At 34.3% G+C, this 22092-nt stretch overlaps 1 protein-coding gene across 2 annotated transcripts in view; it reads left to right on the top strand.

Moving 5' to 3' along the window:
- Window positions 1-22092, top strand: part of SGCZ (sarcoglycan zeta) — a 427909-nt gene that overhangs the window by 304460 nt on the left and 101357 nt on the right. For both annotated transcript variants that reach the window (XM_045879287.2, XM_045879286.2), the window contains exon 3: window positions 13101-13188. In XM_045879287.2, coding sequence (XP_045735243.1) covers window positions 13101-13188 — 88 coding nt within the window. The remainder of the gene's footprint in view (window positions 1-13100; window positions 13189-22092) is intronic.

The raw sequence follows: 22092 nt of genomic DNA, 5'->3' as shown, positions 1-22092 counted from the left end.
CAACAAGCTTGTTACAACAAGCAATAAGATATGTGTCTGGGCACATTTATTTCTCACATTTTAAGAGGCCTTTAATTCTGTTTATAAATTTTAGTGCCAATTTAACATTGTGTTTAAGTTTATAACACAGTATCATTTGGAAGAAGTACCATCTTAATGAAAGCATAAGCATTTTATGTTTTGCTCCTCTGTGTGTTCGCTCTTCAGATGGCATTGGTCTTTTTTTTTTTTTAATGGAAAATAGAACAATTCAGAAAAACTGTAATACTTTTTATGTGTTAAAATGACTTCCAAAAATCCATAGAGTTCACTGATTTCTCATATCACAAATTCTGTGCTTTAATAGAAAAATCCCTTTAATTCCAATATTCACTATTATTAAATTGATTAATTTATTACATTTGGAAGTTTTTAGCTGTTTCTACAGGCTTAATATAGATAGCTTGCTCTGCAAAACAACGTTTTCTTTCTCCGTGATTTAAAAAATACTTTTTACATAATGGATCAACATTGAGACACAGATAAAGATTCTTTTCTTCATATATGAATTCCACCCATCTTTCTAGGAAATATTAAAATCTTTTTTTTAAGGATTAGACTAACTAGTAACCAAAATGAAAAGTATGTGTTCTGGTTACCATATAACAATGTATCATAGTGGCTTATGACTTCCCTTGTGATATGGCGATTTATAAACTCTGAATTTGCAAACATCCTTCCTTCACATAGGAGCACATACACACATGCATACTTACTTTTTAGAAGTATCTGGTGTTTCCAGATACTCACTTGTCTAACTTCAGGTCACTCACTATTCTATCCTTGTTTTTTTCTCAACCCTCATCTCTATACATTAAGCTTCTTTTATATATTGTTGAATAGTAAGTTTATTTTTTATATAAAAATGGCATATAATGAGAACTTTGACTTCTAGTAAATTTGTAGACTCTCTATTCTGAAGTAAAGTCCCACTGACAACCTAGATGTATGTAATTGAATTTTTTCACTTGAAAAAGGTAATGGAGAAACCATAAATCCAAAAAGAAAGAGAGAGAGAGAGTTAAAAAAATAGCAGGACATCACTGTGTGTTATACACAACTAATGAATCGTTGAACACTACATCAAAAACTAATGATGTGCTACTATAGGTTGGCTAACTGAACATAATAATAAAAAATTAATTAATTAATTAAAAGTAGCAGGATATGAAAACTGAAATCAGAGTTTCCCATAATGATAATTAACAATACCTAGAACTTCAAACCGTGGGAATTAATAACCAGCTGAATAGCATAAGGAACATCAGGCCATTATGGTTACAAATACTCTGTCCTTTGAGAATTTGTGAATGTTGTCCTGCCCTTTTGAATTCATATCTTCCCAGATAAGCACTGTCCTCCAGTGCCTAGCAGGAGCAAATACAAATCTTCTCCAGAAGGATGCTTCCAGGCTCCTGGAAATTCTCTCATGTTGACCATGGAGCTAAACAACAGACAATAAAAAGAAACAATCTGGGAATGGGCCAACACAAGACAAATTCAACACAAACAATGATTCACTAATTTAGACCTCTAAATTACTTTAGCAATTAAATTTTCAGATATAGAATATTAAAATGATATATATAATAATGTTTAAGAAACAAATTGGAATAAGAGAGCAAATAAAAAACAATAACATAAACAAATATAATTGACCAGTCAGATGTGAAAAAATAACCAAATTTCTTAAAAAAAGATATACCAGTGAATTGATAACTCAGTGGATAGCTTAACAGATGACTAACACCACTGAAAGGAGGAGTACATACACAGGTTGGAAGCCCTAAGCCAGCAGGTAGCACAGAGACAGGGAGATGGGAAATAGGAGACAGAGTTAAGAAAACATACAGATAGAATGAAAGAACGTATATTCCATATCTAAAGGAAATTCTGCATCAAAATGGTGTAAACAATGAAGTGGAGGCACTATTAAACAGATAATGGATGACTGTTTTTGCAAAACTGATAAAAGACAGGAGTCATCAGTTTCTAGAATTAAGAAGTATCCTAAGTAGAGTTTTATAAAGTGAAATTTATACCTAGATTTATCATAATTAAATTATTTTTATATGAATTCTTATATTTAAAAATCTATATCAAGTTAATACTATATTTATTTAAAAATCATTCAAAAATAAAATCATCATGATATTAGCATTATTTTGAAAAATGTGGGATGCATAGTTGCTATAATGTTGAGATCTGAAATCCATCAGAGATTCATTCTTTAGATCAGAAGTCGGTAACCTGTGCTTGCAAATGTCTGCCTTTTTTTTTTTAATAAGATTTTACTGCAATACAGTCAAGTCCATTCATGTCTTGCTTGTGGCTACTTTTGAGCTACAGAAGCAGAGTTGAATAGTTGCAACAGCAACTGCATGGTCTGTAGAGTCTAAAGTATTTACTATCTATCCCTTTAAGGAAAACTTTCTGATCTCTCCTCTAGATGAAGCCAATTTGATTAATTACTCCTAACAGAAAAATACATTGTTATATATCATCACCGTTAGGTATATCATTTAACAGATCAATCTGTAGCATCATAACATTCTGAAAGTATATCCGCGTTATGAGAAATATCAATATGATTATTAAAGGAGAGGAATATGGAGAAAATTTAAGACAGGGAGGGAGGACTTGCACAGGGCACTGTGGTGAGGAGGCCTTGGGTGGACACACTGGGACAGTCACCTCCTTTTAGAAGAGAATGAAAGGTGGTATTGTATCAGAATAAGCACGCTTCTGTTAACAAATAACTCTGGTATCTCATGGGTTAATTCAAGTACAAAAACTATTTATCTGTCACTTCACAGTCTGGTGGCGTTGGTAGGACCAGTGTCTCAGATCAGCACAGACATTTAGAGACCTAGGTTTTCTCCATGAGTCGTTCCACAACACGTGGGGCATCTGACGGAGAAGTTAGCATGAGGCTGGAAGGCTTTTGTAGTCCAGGCCTGCAGATGTCTTTTATCACTTCCGCCTATCTTTCTTTGACGACAACTTCGTCATTGTTGGTTGTACAACCATATCACCTACAAGAAAGACTAGAAAATGTAGCCTGACTGCCATGTGCACAGGAAGAAGGGTCGTGGGTTAGTGAGCAGCCTTTTCCATGGAGGTCGGGAAGTAGAGGGCAAACACATCCTAATTTATAAATCTGTGGGTTAAACATAGGCTTGCTGTGCTATGGGGAATAGTTCAAAAATAATTTTTTGAGACAGCTGTAATTTTCTGCTTGATCTATGGGTTCAGCCCACACTGCAGATTTAGAAGCTTCTAGCAAGTAGCTGTCTATTCCTACACCTCAGCCAAATGGATCCCATACTATGCAGTCATCTGCAGACCAGTACCATGGTATCACTTGGGAGCTTGTTAGGCATGAAGAATCTCAGGTTTCACTCTGATCTGCATGTAGAAAGATCCTAAGATGATTTGTATGAGCATTACAAATTTCTGAGCATCAGGTTAGAGTAATTTCTCTAGTCATGTCATGTGCTAATTGGTCTGACATATTCTAAATGTTCCTCAATGTTCACTGACCACAGATGCTATAGGTACCATTTTTATATACCTAAAAATATAATTAATTTTATATTTCTTCTAGCCCCAAAACCTGTCATCATTAGATTTTCCTATTAAGAGACCAAGGATTATTCTTTATATTATCTTAGCATGAAAAAAATGTCAGAAATTTGAAAGTGCTGTAGTCCTTTGAAAAAGTAATCCCAGGGATACTTTCCACTCTTTTATTTAGTTGACAAAGAAAGGATGAAAATTGCCATAGTTTCCAAAGTAATGATTACACAGATTGAGGGAGGATTTATTCATATATATATATTTGCACAGTTGTCTTATCAAATATAGTAAAGGTATAACCGTAATTAGCAAAATGCTTCAAAGCATAGAATATCATAGATAATTATAAAAGCACAATAAATGTTATCTGTAGGATCGGTTTGTTGCTTAATATTCATATACATATTTTTACCATGTTCCTTTAGTAATTAATATGGGTAATGTATTAGGTTCTCGTGGGTTAACTCAAATACAAAAATTATCTACACAAAACTTTTAACTTATATATAGGTTTTCTCTCTCGCTCGCTCTAAAATATAGATAGTATTATATAACATAATTATATGTTATATATAATTACATATTTAATTTAAGGAATTGGCCCACATAGTTATGGATGTTGAGAAGTCCCAGGATCTGCAGTCAGACCCAGCTAGAGACCCAGGAGAACGAATGGTATTCTTCTAGTCCAAACCCAAAGACCTTAGAACCAGAATAGCTGGTGGTATAAAGTCCAGTCTGGGTTTGAGTCAGATAGCAGAAAGCTGATGTCCCACTTCAAAGACATTCAGGCAGAGAGAACAAATTCTCTTACTCACCCCTTTGGTTCTATTCAGGTCTTCGATGGATGGATGAGGTGAACCCACACTGGGGAGGGCAACCTGCTTTATTCAATCTACCAACTTTAATTTTAATCTCACTTAAAAACACCCTGATAGACACACCCAGAATATTGTTTAAACAAATATCTGAGTATCCTGGGGCCCCATTAATTTGACACATGAAAGTAACCATCATAGGTATTATGACCCTGTTACACTTATTTAATTTTATAACCAATTGTTTTTCTTATTATCTGTTTTGTCATTCCACTATCTTTTGTCACTATGGAAAAATGTTTGTCATAATCATTGTATTTCTGATTTCCCTAATCTGTTTCTGCCTAAAATCAGTAACAGCATAGATGCATGTGCAGCCGTGTGCAAACACACACACACACACACACACACATAATCAACTAAAAAGTTGATCCTGATATTTCAGATACTTAAAGTGCTTCATCAGCCAACTAGATTTTAAGAGAAAGATTTGTTGTTATTGCTGTTATTGTTGCTCTTTATAACTAGAAGAAACTTAGGGCGCCTGGGTGGCTCAGTCGTTAAGCATCTGCCTTCAGCTCAGGTCATGATCCCAGGGTCCTGGGATCGAGCCCCGCATCGGGCTCCCTGCTCTGCGGGAAGCCTTCTTCTCCCTCTCCCACTCCCCCTGCTTGTGTTCCTGCTCTCGCTGTGTCTCTCTCTGTCAAATAAATAAATAAAAAATCTTAAAAAAAAAAAAAAAAAAGAAGAAACTTAACTAATATCAATGAAGATATTTCTATGGGAAATAATCCAATAAATGATTTTGATTTTTTCTTTTAACTTCTCTATCCCTACTCCCTTCCTCAACAAAGGCATTTCTTGGAAAATTACATACCTCTTATCTGAGAAAGGTGAGTTTTTTGTTAAGTGTGCAGCAATTTTTAAATTTTATATTCCACAGACTTCTTATCCTTTCTCTAGTGCCAATATCTTTTTTTTTTTAAGATTTTATTACTTATTTCAGAGAGAAGGAGAGCATGAGTGGGGGGAGGAGCAGAGGGAGAGAGAGAGAGAGAATCCCAAGCAGACTCCACTCCAAGCACAGAGCCCAATGTGGAGCTCAATCCCACGACCCCAAGATCATGACCTGAGCTGAAATCAAGAGTCGGCACTTAACTGACTGAGCCACCCAGGTGCCCCTCTCTAGTGCCAATTTCAAGCAAGCTAAAAGAAAAATAATTTAATTGAAACTTAGCTTCTTGCTTAACTCTCTATTTGTCCTCATCTCTTGCATTTATAGAAGATAAAGTTTGTTTCATCTACAAATACACATGTGGCATACCCTGTAGCATTTTATTACAGAAGAAGTGGGAGAGGCTTCGTACGGTGCTTGTTCTGAAATACCTACCCATTCACCGTTGAATAGTTCCATTCCCAGAAGACTTAAATAGTTCCTTGTTCCATATAAATAAATGATTTAAAATAATTAATTCCATTAATTTTTAGGACATATGAACTGGTTAAGCAGAAGATATTTACATACACTCTAAAGTTTCTTTCTGCCCATCAAAGTGAGCAGAATTTATGTATTCTATGAGGCAGCACCCAGTTTCCTTACCCCATCAGTGGGATGTATGTCTTTCAGGCTCTTGGTTAGGCAGAGAATGAACAGGTTGGCACCCTCAAAACTACTATGAGGGCAAGATCAGCCTGAAGAAAGACTGAAGGGGCAGCCAGAGGGACAAAGTGACCACTCAAGAAAGAGATGGAAAGAGGAAACTATTTTCCTGGGGCAGCAAGTGTCCCCTGAGAGGAAAAGAGGCATCTCTGGGAATTTAGGGTCATCTGGTTTAAGCAACAGTGGTCTTTCGTTGATCTGGATCTTCATTACTGTCGGTAAATATAATACTTTTCCCTTTTAGGATACTGATTCAAGAAGCATTCATTTTCTAAGCCTATCCATGGGTAAAGTTTGGGTTGGAGCAATTTGAATGATAACAGGAAGTGGCAGATTACCAAAGATTCCCTGTAAATGGAACTCTGTGCAGGGAACTGCTCCCTGTGGCATTATTCTGAAGACACACTCATCGCTAGCAGTTGGGATAAGGAGACCCTCAGGAGGAGTATGTCTGGACTACTAGGTTAACTGTGTAGCTTGAAAGAGACAGGAAGGAGCCAGAAGGACCATCAGAAGTCATAGATTATTCTCACAAGATATTCCTTGTAGTGACCTCCATGACTTGATAATTTATAGCAAAAAATTAATGAAAATGAAGAATTCTCAATAAAAGTGTTGAATAGAAACACAGAAAAGCTGATTGGTGAATACATGCTCTCTCCCCTTCACTACTTCACATTCAGGTTAAAATGTGAGCACTGAGAATTTGAGGAGGTCACTTTAACATCTGTAGATAGATTCCTTTTCATGATCAGTACTTCTTCTACCTTTAAAATACAAATTTCAACAGTTAAATGCTTTGCATTCTGAAAGAAATAAAATTTCAAGTAATTGTTTTCTTAACCAGAGAATTAAAATATTACCTGTTTTTCAGCTTCTTAAGTGGATCAAACGCTTAGGGAAAGGAATGAAGTCTGCCTGGTTCAGAGAGATATTATGACTATAAATCACATCATAAAGTGATATGACTTGTTCCACTTCCATGGTTTTTTAGAAACCTTGCTCTGGGGGAAAAAAAAAATGTTGCAAAAGCGTAGTAAGTTCTTTGTGGCCTGAACACAAATCCAGGTAAACACAGGTAGCCTGAGTGCATTATGTTGTAAATGTGCTCAGTTCATTTCATTCACTCAGCAGCATTTATTGACCATGAACTAGGTGCCAAGCATGACACAAACTCTGCTTTCAAAAGGGGGCAGCATGAGTAAAGGAAAATGACAACACCCATGCTTTCAGGACAGTCCAGTCTAATGGAGGATATAAACAAAGGAATGATCAAAACAAAGCAAAGCAAAAAAATCTCATGACAAGTACCATGATGGACATCAACACTGATTGAGGAACTGGAGAGTGGGAGGTGAATTTTCATGCTGGAAGAGCAGGAATGCTTCAGAAATGATGGAACTTTGAGCTGGAACTTGAAAAATATAATTTTGCCAGTTACAGAGAAGTAGATAAGAATCTCAGGCATGGGGAACAGAAGATGAGAAGGCACAGAAGTAGCATATTTTCAGAAACATGGGAAATCTGGGTCATTTTTGCATGCTGAAGTGATGTGAAATAGAGCTACACAAGCAGAATTGGATCCTATTATAAAGTACCTTGTATGTTCTGAACGTGAATTTTTTTCCAAGCTGGGAATGAGGAAACAATAAATGTTTTAGTTTGTTCTGTTTTAATTCGATCATGCCAATATTTTTTAAAATGTTTTAGAAAAATACCACTGGATATGAAGAATCAATGTAAGGAAAAGGTGGTTGTTGCGACGTGAGCTGTGAGTCTGTTACAGGAGTGGTTACAGGAAAGACAGGAAAGGGTATACTTAAGAGACACTCCTAACAGCTGACTGAATATTGAGGAGAAGGGAGATAGAGAATTTGGGGGGTAATGGAAGTTTATTGCAAAGTTTCAGTCAATGAGGATAAGAAACCACCTGGTAAAACTCAGGTCGAACTGTATAAATTCAAACAATGACATGCCATTTACACCAAACAATACAGATCATTAATTATGTTCTCTTTTAGGATAGCAAGTACGGTGGGTGATACATTCGAAAATATGGGTGCAGAGGGCAGTTCAGGAGTATATACTCTTGCTCTAGAAACTGAGAAAACAGAATGAAACAAAATGAACCAGACTCTTACTGAAACGTGGATGATGGCAGTGTGGAGGTCACGTCTTATATTCTAAGACAGTGTATGTATCAGATTGTCCTTTTAATTTTAAATTATACTTTCTTCACTTACTTTTAAATTTATTTTCACATTTTGATCTGACATTGTAGAAAGCCTAGAACTGAATCACCACCAGAGAGGCGGTATCTCATGGTGGTTGACAAGGGAGATTCTAGATCCAAATTGCTGGGTTCAAATATTTGCTCTGTCATTTATTACCCATGTTGGTTTGGAGCAAGTGACTTATACTTTCTTTGCTGGAGTTTAGTCATTTGTAAAATAGAAATGATAGTAGCTAGTACTATTATTAGAATATTATAATTACAATGAGGAATAAATAATAAAAGCAAAACACTAATAGGACCTTCAGCAAAGGCTGGCTGCTAATCTAAGCATTTTGTATATATCATCTCATTAATTCCTTACAAAAAGCCCACAAATTGTGTATTATTACCCTGTTTGCAGATAAAGCAATCATGGTTCAGAGATGTAGAGTGACTCGCCAAGTGAAGCAGAAAGTATTTGGCAGACGCACTACTTGAACTCAAACAGGGGGTGCACTGTCTGTCTTGCAACCAGTTTATTTCTTTATACTGTCATGGGTGGTTTTATTTTAAGCTACTGAGTAGATGAGCTCATACATGTCAAGTGTTCAGAACAGAGTCTGGCATGAGTTAAGTGTCAGTAGGCGCTAGATGCTCGGACTACTATTTCTACAACTTAATAGGTGTGGAAGAAATAATGAAGTGCCTCATGTACATACAACAGTATACAATCAGTATAACTTACGTGTATACAGAAACAGTCTCTTCTCATCAGTATAACTTACACTTTGTGAGAAAAGTCTCTATTACAGCAGCTTACTACAAGTAACATCGTTGTTTTTTTTTTTAATTTTTGTGGTTAATTGTCTAGCTTTATGTGGTAGGTTATGAACTCCATAAGAAAAGAAAGTTTGTCCCCTTGTTTCTGTTTTTTTACCCAGTAACTAGCAAAGAGCTGGACACATTATAGGTAATCAGTAAATATGTAAGATAAACAAAGGTGGACACAATAAAAATGAGAAGAAAGGATGTTTTCGTTTTTGTTTTTGTTTTACCTTATTCATTTGCACTGCCTCTGACAAAAACATTGAAATAAGAAGGACATATTGCATTATTTTTCTAAAACCATTAGCAAGGTTCCAGTCAGCTTTCAGCGTAAAAAATGTGTGCATGAAAGAATCTTAAGCAGGGGTTTTCAGGCCCACTTAATGGTACCATTGCTTTTCTCCCTGAGTCTCCCACCTGCTTTGTCTCAAGAGTAGCTAAGAAGGCAGATAGGTTTCCTAGAGTTACAGCCGAGATACAGGGCAACTCCAGAACACTGGGATATACCTGCCAGGAGATTTCCTGGTTTGGGAGGACAGATATTTGAAACAAAAGATGAAGACTTTTTTCTCCAAAAAGAAAAGATATCTATATTACTATATTGTGCAGAATAATATGCCACCTACTTACTTACCCTCACACAGAATTTATATGTCTTATTCCTCCTCCATGAGATAATACTACCAAGTAAGTTTCTCCCCTTGATATTTTCAGCAAGAATAAGCTATAAGAGAGTACTGCTATGCTTCTTTTAATATCTGAAATTAGACACTAGCCTTCAAAGTCTTGGAATACAGGAACATAAGACAAAGGACTGTAAGAAAGGAATGTAGAGCAGAGAGTGGAAAGCAATGATTTCTTAGTGGAAATTATTTTCTTACACATAGACCGTTGGAGAGATGAACACAAGAAAGGAGATATAAAGCATTCTTAAATGTCAATCTTTTTTTTGGAAAGAGGTAGTTTCTTGGTACCAATTTTTACCTAAAAAATGTGTTTAGTATTAGATTTATAGATTGCTGGGGATTCTATCTTCTTTGGATGTTGCTATCATTTTTATCATGTAGGTTTTTATCACATATGTATATTTGAATTAGTACTGAGTGGGTGTTATATAATAGGTCATGCATGAGCCATGGTTCTAAGCCCCAGAGATGTCACTGTCCTGATATATAATGCAGAAACCATAGTGTGATTTTTCAGTGAAGATGATTAACTTACATGCATTACCTTCTGTTTAAAAAAATAGTTACTTGTTTTCTTTAAGTTTGTTTATTTAATCTCTGCACCCAAGGTGGGGCTCAAACTCATGACCCCGAGAGCAAGAGTTGCATGCTCTTCCGATTGAACCAGTCAGGCACCCCATTAGTTACTTGTTTTCATTCAGCTCACCTAATTATATTTTAACAAGTCAGTATAACATAATAATATAGTAATGTTTACGTGAATACAGCATACAGAATTGTTCATTACTCCTGATAGCTATATGCTTCGAGTTTTAGTAAAAAGATTGCTATTTTTATCATAGTGAAGTTTTAATTTAGATATAAATATTTAATTCTGAGGGGAAATTTAGTGGACTCATGGGAAGAAAAGGGGTGAATGCTGGGGAAGAACCTCATTTCTGTGGTTACAGTAAGGGAAAAGTAGATTAAAATGTAAACAAAGACATATAATGATTAGATTTCTTACTTGTAACTCAAGTCTGTCTACTAAACCAGATGAAATTCATATTGCCTTTTATAATGGACTAATCTCTCATCTTAAAATATTTAGTAAGACAATAATTATTTTAATATACTTACATAGTCCTGAAATTACAGTGTTAATGGTTATGCTTTTTTATGCTATAGTTCATAGAAATTTAGGTCTAGCAAAGCAAATAAAAGTATATATTGTCATCAACTTTAAAAAATCTAAACATTAATTGTATATGTTATTTTGTAAAAATATTAAAACAATTGGAATTAAAATTCAACCAATGTATTTTTATGGTGTTTTGAACTGCAAGTTACTTTATAGGCTTTGCTGTTTCTTACATTCATATTAATTTTATTGGATTCAAAACCCCCTTTTGAAATGCATGAGTCACATGTAATTAATTTTACCACCCTAAAATAGAATCTGTGTCTGCTTTTAAGAACCCTGTACTTTGTGCAGTATCTTTACTGGGTATAATTGCATGTAGTCCTTCCTTAGTCCATGACCTATGCTGTAAACAGAATTCGAACACATTGCTCAAAAGGAAAGATGGAATTAACTTAAAATACATTAGATATTTTCAAAGATGGATGACTGCAGCCTAGAAATAGATATGGAAAAAGCACTATATATATATATTTTTTTTAAATGTATAGATAACATTTTTGATTTGTGGCACAAAGACATGAGTTGTAGTAAGAAAAACAGAGAATGAAATTAACTATAGTGGTTTTTGTAAACCAAGTCCCACTTTACAGAATAAACATATTCTTCGAAACATGGAAAATTAATTAAAAAAATCAAATCTTAGTTAACCCATAGTACTAAAACCCACTTTTAAAAGAAAGCGTGCACGCACGCGGTGTGTTTGTGTGTGTGTGTGTGTGTGTGTGTGTACTTCTTTACTCAGTGCTTTGTATCTAGTCAGATGTGGTACAAATCTGCTTTAGGAAAAAGCCTATAAAGTCCTTCTATGTATCTCCAAGTCACAAATCTCAAATCCTAATCTTGAAAGAGTTTTTATATAGCTTATATATAAAAACACTTGTGTATTTACATTAACATAGAAGTGACATACCACCTAGATTGTGAGGATGGTATTGGGAGAGATTTTCATAGAATTTTTTTACCTGGATTAAAAGCTCCATGAGGGCAGGTATTGTTCTGTTTCGATCACGGAGATGTCCCAAACCTCTAGAACATTACAGCCTGCATGGTGAGCACTCAAAAATACTTGATGAATGAATGGATGGACAGTTTGTAAATGATCACCTTGCTTATGTTTTAGATCATAAAAATGAAAATCTAGGCAGCTGTAAATTACTTGCCTGAGGCCGTGGTGGCAAAAGCTCAATATGCAGGTTCTGAAGGCCATATCCTTCAATAAATTATTTCACTGTTAAATGCTAAATTAGTGATAAAAGTAAACATCTAACCAAAGTTAGATATTCTAAATGAGAATTTCCAGGCAAACATCTTATATTCTTACATTTTATGTACTTCCCTTCATAAGCCATTCTATAATTTACAGGGCATTTCCACATGAGGTAAATAAACAAGCTAATATCATTTATTATGAAAATTTATTTACCCACTCAATAAATACCTAGTAAATGCTTTTTTTCCAGCAGGATGCTAAGTAGTGAGTATATAATTATATACACATGACTGTCATGTTCCCTGTCCCATGGACATTTCCTTCTGTGACAGAAACAAACAAAACCAAGTAAACACATATATATGCAAAATAAATTTGCCTTGTGATAAGTGCTTGGAACAAAATAAATGGAGACTGGGAGTTTGGGGATTGAATGAATTTGTAGGGGAGGCAATTTTGATGAGATGCATTTCAGCTGGGACCTGAAAGTTGCAAATTCAACTTAAAAAGGAACTTCCTCATTTGGGTAGGGTCTAAAACATCTCCATAGGTAGACTTATATTCCACTGGGAGATGGAGAGGGGAGGAGTGTCTATACCTTGGACGTACAGCAATTGGTAGAGTTGGAAATTATTGCATCAAATAGTTAATGTCCATTTATCAAAGTAGAAACATTCCTATCCTGTCAAGTAGTTATGATGAAACACTTGTATTTTTTTTTCATATTGTCCAGTCAATATTTGGGATGTTAAAATAAATGCTTAATATAAAACAAAGAAATAGAATTTTGGTAATACCCAAACAAATGCAGTATAGTTTTAGAGATTAAGTTTGACTCTATTTCTATTTTTTATTTGATTTCTTTATTTTATGCATGTTTCCCAGGATAGTCCACTGGTCTTACAGTCTGACAGGAATGTAACAGTGAATGCAAGAAATCACATGGGGCAGTTAACTGGACAGCTGACAGTAGGTGAGTGCTTTGGGGGTAAAGATTGCTCATACCATCTTACTCCACTTGAAGCTTTGTGATTGTTTAAATTGGGGAAAGCAAAAGTTTATTATTTCTCTAATATAAAACTAGACATCCTTTTTCAGCCCAACTATCTTGCATAAGATTTGATTTTTCACAAGCTAATTATAGTCTCCTCTATTTGGTAGTTCTTACTCTTGTCAATGTGTTACTATGAGACAATCACATTTTTTGTTGTTACTACTCTTGAATTATGAAATGCACCATTTTTCTAACAAATACCTCCCTAGTGTACGTTAAGTTATAGTAAACAGAATAAAACACATGAGGTATAACATCATGTGGTCTATGTATCCTTTGTTTTAGGTAAATAATTTCCTGAGAGATATTATCTGCTAATGTAAATTAGAAATGACATATTAGTTGAATATAATAAATCTTAACATTTATCAATTACTTATAAATATGGTATTGAGATTATTTATATTTTAAGATTTATAGGCTTTAGAAGTTATAAATATAAGTTAATGATAAAATATTGTTTTCTCATATTGTCAAAAAATTAGTGATTCATATTACCTGGCATTATTATTTGAGTCAATTTTTATAAGAAAACAGGCAAATAAAAAGTCAGTTGTAATTGTGTAAAGTAATAAAAAGATTTGATTGTGTGTAACTGTCAAAATATCTTTAGAATGCTGTACTTTTTTGTGGGGAGATTACCTAATATTGATAATATATGTGTGTATATAAAAGTATATTATAAGTAGTAAATTATAATCTCAAGGAATGAATTGTCCTTATCTTAATGAAAAATTAATGAGCACCTTAATATAAAAGTATATTTCCAAGTATATTATAAGTAGTAAATTATAATCTCAAGGAATGAGTTGTCCTTATCTTAATGAAAACTTAATGAGCACCTTAATATAAAAGTATATTTCCAAGTATATTATAAGTAGTAAACTATAATCTCAAGGAATGAGTTGTCCTTATCTTAATGAAAAATTAATGAGCACTTTAATATAAAAGTATATTTCCAATAGTTCTTTTTAAATTACACAAGAATATGGCATTTGAAATGTGAGATTTATAAACATGAATTTGATTGTGTCTACTTCTTTTGTAGGTATATGAAACACTTTTCGATATGCTATTTGCTTTAATGAAGCCAAAAATGCAATTTATATTTTAGCATATATGTATTTCCAAAAAATATAATTGCACTTTATTTATAATAATTCAATTTTATTTTACATAACATTCACATCATAAGAGTTGGTCACTAGGCATCATCAGTTGAATACTGGAGGCTAAAAGTAAAAGGAGGATAAACTGAAAAGTTGAACAAGCAGTAATATTAATGGGCAGAGCTAGTTTTGTTTTACATATTTTTTTTCGGTAGTCTCCCTGATTTAAATTTCAGTCATAAGCGATCATGTTTAGGAAACCCAGAATAGCTGCTATATGGTCCTGTGGCTAAGCATGATAAGAAGGTCTGTAATTTCATGTCTATAACATTATCTCAGTAAAACATTAATACTAATTGGGTATTAAATAATTGGAATGTCATTGTTCTGATTATTTACTTTTTAAAATCTGCTTAGAGTCACAATCTTATGCTTCATCTAAGGTGTCATATATCATCATAATTCTCCTTATTTAATGCTCGGTAAATTTTGGAGAATAAATTCACTCCCAGGAACTGGTAACTTTTATTGTCAGAATCATTGACTCATCTTGGATATTTTCATTTCTGTTTATCAAGAATCAGTGACATATCCAAATTATATAGAAACCTTAATTACAATCTGTAATTTCTCATTTTTCTGTCTTTCTTCATTACTTCTTCAAACCTGCAAGTCATGGCTGCCTTAAGTAAGTCTTATATTGGGTAATAAGACAGTGTGTCATTTGCTAGAAATTAAACAAAATGATATTAACATTTGGTACTAGTTTGCTTTTCATAATTCACATTTTGAGGATTAAACACCACATAAAATAAAAAACAATTAGAGACAACCTCTGCGGCAGAGTTGACTTTTTGGTTTCTTCTGAGGTCTGAGGTACTTACCTTCATTGCCCCAGGGGATTTCCAAGACAGCCAGTCAGGGAGTGGGAGTATTGAATGGCAGGTGTGCATCATTACTGGTTCTGTGCCTTTTCTAGCAGCTGTCAATTAGCTATATACACTTAAAATCAAATTTGCTTTATTTATGATAAGAGAAGATATGCTTGATGAGAACAACTAGGCACTAAGATTCTGTAAGGAGAATATTTTTCTTTGATTTGTTTTCTCAGGATTTTGAGTCGGTATACACTAATAATAAAGTCCATATGATGAAACAACCATTTTTAAAATATCGTAAGTTTATAAAGAGATAAAAAATTAAAATGTACATATATACAAAATTACATTAAAAACTAGTACCTTCTTTATCCATATGGAAACTATTTGTATCCTGTATAATGATTAATTAAGCCACATTACCTTCCTGGTAGTAAAGGTGTAAAGAGAAATGTGACTAATGACATGATCCTACTATGTTTAAGGAGAAACATCGGAGCTTTTTATGGAAAATCAGGGTTTTTTTCTCACATACACTGAACAAAATGTACACGTTGTTTAATAGAAAGAAAACTGGATGATACAGTGTAGCCTGTTAGAAGCATTGGCCAGCCAACACTATGGCATGGTGCTTTAAGGAATGCTCAGAGCGGGACCACAAAGTGCCGCTAGGTAAAATAATTGTGGGAGCAAGAAATGGAACATGTTTACCAGTTCAACTTAATTCGGGGATAAATATTTAGGCTCCTCTGCCTATTAAATATTCCTTATGATAGATACTTTCACCTGGGACCTGGGCTTGTCATTGGTCAGATGAAGTGAGGACCCGAAATGTTAAAGTTTGTGGCTGAGTCTTTTCAGTTCAGAAGTGAAGTGAACTGATGATAAAATTGATATCCTTTAGTAAAAACTGAAAACCCTAAGACTCTTTTTTTTTCACTTTTTTTTTATTTTATTCTTATGTTAATCCCCATACATTACATCATTAGTTTTAGATGAAGTGTTCCATGATTCATTGTTTGTGCACAACACCCAGTGCTCCATGCAGAATGTGCCCTCCTCAATACCCACCACCAGGCCAACCCATCCTCCCACCCCCCTCCCCTCTAGAACCCTCAGTTTGTTTTTCAGAGTCTATCATCTCTCATGGTTCGTCTACCCCTCCGATTTCCCCCGCTTCATTCTTCCCCTCCCGCTACCTTGGGGTGGGAGGGATGGGGTGACTGGGTGATGGACACTGGGGAGGGTGTGTGCTCTGGTAAGCGCTGTGAATTGTGCAAGACTGTTGAATCTCAGATCTGTACCTCTGAAACAAATAATGCAATATATGTTAAGAAAAAAAAAAAAAAAAAAAAAAAAACCCTAAGACTCTTAACTGTGTTGATGCCTCTCTGCCCACCTCAGTATATTTCCAACATCGAAGACAGGAGGCGCGCGCGTGCGCGCGCGCGCACACACACACACACACACACACACACACAGAGCACACGGGCTGCCCCATAGAATTGGTGTAAGGAAAATATTGGGAAAGAAAGCCAGCATGACACTTAAACATTTTGAGTCTGCTACTACACACCGAAGGATTGTTTGAGACATCAGCATTTTATTCAGTGCAATAGACTACAAGGTAATTTGAGTCTAGAAGCTTTTCTAAAAATATTTACTCGTCACCTCTCATGGCAAAATAAACCTTCAGTAATGCAAGCAGTGAATAAAATCATAATTTCTAAAATTAATCACATAATTTAATCACATAATTTTAATAATAACTATGTTACTATTAAGAATTTATTATACAATGTTTATTAGATTGATTAAGCCATGAGCATTTTTTAATGTTCCACATACTTAAGTTAATCTGTATATCCAAAGATTTCACAATGCCTGTCACAAAACACTCTTGCTAGAAAGGCACTTTGATTATGACTAATTATTAAGAGATGTTATAGAAAACCAAAAAGCATCAGAACATAAGTTCAGTGAAAACTATTTTCAAAACACAGGAATAGGTGGATTTTTCACTAATAATAATATCATGAGTGTAATCATATAATTTATATGTCAAAATGTTCTAGAAGAATATATTCACCTAGAAATCATACTTTAGTCAGAAAGTAGTCTTAGAAAGGAATTATATTTTAATAGTTAAGAGCATGGATTCTGGAGCCAATTAAATCCCAGATCTGTCACTTCCCAGCACTGCGACCAGGTTACTCAGGGCATCCTCCATACTCCAAGCTTCCATGCGGATAACGTGAGTGTCCATCTCCTACAGTAGATGTGAAAATTGAGTAAGTGAACAGATGTGAAGTACTTGGACCACTTCATGTATATGTTAGTTATTGTAATTTTTATTTGATCTGTACATAAATAATTCTGTACAATTGGCCAAACCTCTTGGTTTTACTTATCTATGAAATGAGTATTATGCTAGATTATCTCCATGGTTGTTTCCTGAATGTAAAATCTGTTTTTACCTTTAGAGAGGAAATTAGTTAATGAATCCTCTGACCCATTAAATTCCCCACTATTCACTAGTCCTGAAAAAATGATATCTGATTTGATTTTTTGACATCTTAGCCACAAATTATAAGTACATATTTTTCACTTAAAATAAAGAATGTAAATAAGCACAACTAGATCAGCGTCATTGTTTTTATTCTTTCACCAAATTTTGACTTATAAAAAAACTATTTTTAATTCAACATGTAAAATCATTTTTTTTATTTTGTCAAAACTAAACATCAGCATGTTTTGTCCCTAAATGAATGGAGAAGAATGTAGATGAGGGTTTTATAATAATTATTTAATGACCCCTAAAGTGACATGTATTCTTGCATTAAAGCAATTACTGTGAACACCTGGGAATCGCTTAACTGACTGCAGATGGTGTAAGACATAAAAAGTAGAAGGTTACAGATTATTCTCACGTACCAAATTTATGTTTTTTGTCATTGACTCATTTTTTTTAACTTAAAGAATGCTGTAATAATCTGGGACAACTTAATAAGAATGAATATTTTATGTAAAATAGTCTGTACAAATCTGGGAGAACAGATCAACGAAACACTTAGGTTAAGTATGGGACACACATTTTAAATGATCAAATGCATTATTGATGTTTCAGAGCTCATTGTTAATATTAATTAATTAATTAAACTAATATTAATTAATCAATTTGAGAAAATAATACATCAAAGCAGATGACTGTGATATTAGGAGAAAGCTGGCATTCGTAAAAATTAGGACCCTTAATCTGTGTAACTCAGATGTAACAAGAATTGCAGTGTCTGAAGAAAAGACAATAGTGTGCATGTTTTGAAAAGTTTTATCATAGGAGTATTTCATTTTTTAAAAAAGATTTTATTTGAGAGAGAGCGCTTGAAGATGGGGTAGGGGGCAAGAGAAGGAGAGGTGGAGAGAATCTTGGGCAGACTCCCCACTGAGCGGGGAGCTCAATGCTGGGCTCCATCTCATAACCCCGAGATCATGACCTGAGCCCAAATCAAGAATTGGATGCTTAAAGGACTGAGCCACAAAGGCGCCCCTCACAGGAGTATTTCATATAATTGTTTGAACATCCTGAATCATTATATTACTTTTGAGGTGTTACTGTTTGTTATTAACTTAAAAACAGAAAAATGCATTATCTCAAATATTCAATTAAATTCTCAAGTATTTGTAGTGTTAGACATGCAGAATCAAGGGATACTAAGGATTTTTCTTCCTGGAGCCTAGACCAAATTCTGAAATAGATGGTTTGGCTAGTCATTTCCAATCCTTGCTAGCTTCTGTCCTCCTTCTCCTTCCAGGTACTCCATGCCCTAGTCTGGGATCAATCGTAGTTCTATGAGGCCAGCTCCACTTAAGAGTGCTCTGTGTTATGGTTTTAAAGACCATCCCTGTAGGGTGTTGGCCTCTACTTCTCAACACCATGGGTAGGTAATCCACCAAAATTGTCAGTGGATATTAATGCTTTGATTGATACGAAAACATCTTTGAACTTTCTCCCCTTCCTGGCAACATATATGGTTCAAACTAAGATCTTTGGTAATAATGCCTATAGGTGTCAAAAAATACATCTGATCTTAAGTATTTAGGAATGAGGGTAATAGGATAAAGTGAGAAATGGTGGTTCCATTAAGACATTTTGTAAAAGTGACATAATCCTCAATCTTAGCTTTACCTAAGCCAGTCCATCTCGTTATATGATGATTAAAGGAGATAATATAGATTTTTTCAATAAATTTAATGCAAGAACTCATTAAGTATTTCTAACTGTATAACACAGAGGAAAATAGTAAAGAGATGAATAACCATTTTATTAATGCTATGGTTACATAAAGTTATTCAAAATATCCTATGACTATAGCTCACTGTTTAAATTTTAATATTAAGATTTTAATAAAATAAAAATGATATATTGCAGAGTTTTTGAAGGATAAAATTAGAATAAAGTAAACAAAATGGTGAAAGAGTAGTTTCTGACTTCATATTTTATATATTTAATTAGCATTATAGCTATATGACTTACCTGAAATTAATGACTCTAATTTATACACTGGGCCGACCTTTGTTTTTAATGAGGCTCCCTTTGTAGAACCTCAGAAATATAGGTGCATTTGGGTTTCCTACATAATTGGCTTATTGAACATGCAGTTTTGTGTTGGTCTTAGTAAGAAACTTATCTTTGGAAATTTGGTTAATGGAGCATACTGTTCACAAATGTAAGATTATGGGACTAATTATCAAAAAACATCTGGTGGTAGGGAGCTAAATAAAATTTAGGGGTTCATATGTACACAGAAGATCATTTGCTTCAGTATCAGGAGCCCTAGATAAGGTCTCAGCCAAGCCCTTAACTATAGAACAATGCTAATTGCCTGGTCATGGAATAGAGGAGATATACCATGGAGGGCCATTACCTATGATGGTCTAGGTCTGTTAACTACATTAGCTTTTTTCTTTTGTCTCACTTTGGATTAAGTGTCTATTATGTGTAGTTTTGGAGAAATTACAAGTCAGATAATGCATAATCAGAAAAAGAAAGCCTGGTGGGAATAGAAAATTGAGTAGAGGAAGAAGGAAAAATGAAGAGCAGTTCTTCTGTTTCCAAGTATTTATTGGACTCCTGACAACATACTCCTCATAATGAGGAAAGAGTATTACCAAAATCTCTTAAGACTGCTTTGAGATTGCTATCAATCCCTTAATCAGCATTCTCTGGTTAAAGTATATAATCAGCTCTGGGTCCACTTACAACCTTTTCTCATAATATTATCTTTAGATATTTTGTCATATATTTGCCTGAAATTAAGAATATCTAATTCTATACATTCCCTTCATGTATTGATCCAGTTTTGACATGGTTTGTTCTAAATCTTCCATTCTGAGATCACATGTCTGCTGCTTTATTTTCTAAATGCTCACAAACACATCAGTCTAATGCATTTTAATATTCCATCCTCCTTTACACCTTTCCCTTTAAAGAATTAAAGCATGTTAATAACTCATAACTTTTGAAAACTATCTACTCTCAGATCATACATTTAGAAAAAAAAATCTCATTTCTAATCTTACATCGCTTTTGCCAATCTTTATCATTTTATAAAGATTACTGAAAATAAAGATTACATAACTCGTCATGTAAGTTTTTTGGGAGGGTGGATAGGGCAGGTGGTTCTAAAAGAATATTTTGTCTTCCTAAGTTCTCAATATTGGATCTCCTTATTCTCCACATCCAAAGGCTCATTTCTTACGCATTTTGAATCACTTTTAAACATATCAGTAAATTTATCAACAACCTAAGCCATATTGGAGAATTGTGGGTAAACATATGTGGAGAATAAAGCCTTCAATATTATATACTAAGACATTAATCATATATATTTTCACATTAAAAGCTCGAGAAGTCATAAACCATAATAATTACAATTACTAAAATAAAAGGTATAGACAATGCCAAGTGTTAGAATGGATGTAGAGGTACTAAACTCTTATACAATGCTGCTGCTGGGAATGCAAAACGATATGGCCACTCTGAAAAAGTTAGCCTATTTCCTATTTAGCCATACCTCAGAAATATTGCAGGTTTGTTTCCAGACTACTACAATAAGTTGAATACTGCAGTAAAGCAAGTCAAACGAATGTTCTGGTTTCTCAGTACAGATTAAAGTTATGTTTATTTTGTAGTTTATTAAGTGTGCAATAGCATGTCTAAAAAAAGTATACATACCTTAATTTAAAAAATTCTATAGTTAAAAAAAGTATGTTAGTGCTAAAAAATACTAACCACCATCTGAACTTTCAATAAGTCATAATCTTTTTGCTGATGGAAAGTTTTGCCTTGATGTTGATGGCTGCGGACTGATCAGGGCGCTGATTGCTAAAGGTTAAGGAGGCAATTTCTTAAAATAAGACAACGATGAAGTTTCATCCTTTTGTGAAGGATTTCTCTGTAGCATGTGACACTGTTTGACAGCATTTTACCCACGGTAGAGCTTCTTTCAAAATTGGAGTCAATCTTCACAAACCCTGCTGCTGCTTTATCAACTCAGTTTATGGAATATTCTAAATCCATTGTTGTCATTTCAACAATCTTCACAGCCTCTTCACCAGATGTACATTCCATCTCCAGAAACCATCCATAGGAAGCAACTCCTCATCCATTCAAGCTTGATCACATCTTCAGGCTCCACTTCTAATCCTAGTTCCCTTGCTGTTTCTACAACATCTGCAGTTACTTCCTTCCACTGAAGTCTTGAAACCCTCAAAGTCATCCATGAGGGTTGGAATCAACTTCCAAACTCCTGTTAATGTTAATATTTGGACCTCTT

Source organism: Mirounga angustirostris, unplaced genomic scaffold (assembly GCF_029215605.1).
Source record: "Mirounga angustirostris isolate CCGP_5_RB_7025 unplaced genomic scaffold, mMirAng1.0.hap1 SCAF_2, whole genome shotgun sequence".
In the NCBI taxonomy this organism is placed as follows: Eukaryota; Metazoa; Chordata; class Mammalia; order Carnivora; family Phocidae; genus Mirounga; species Mirounga angustirostris.
This window is presented reverse-complemented; position numbering and strand designations above follow the sequence as displayed.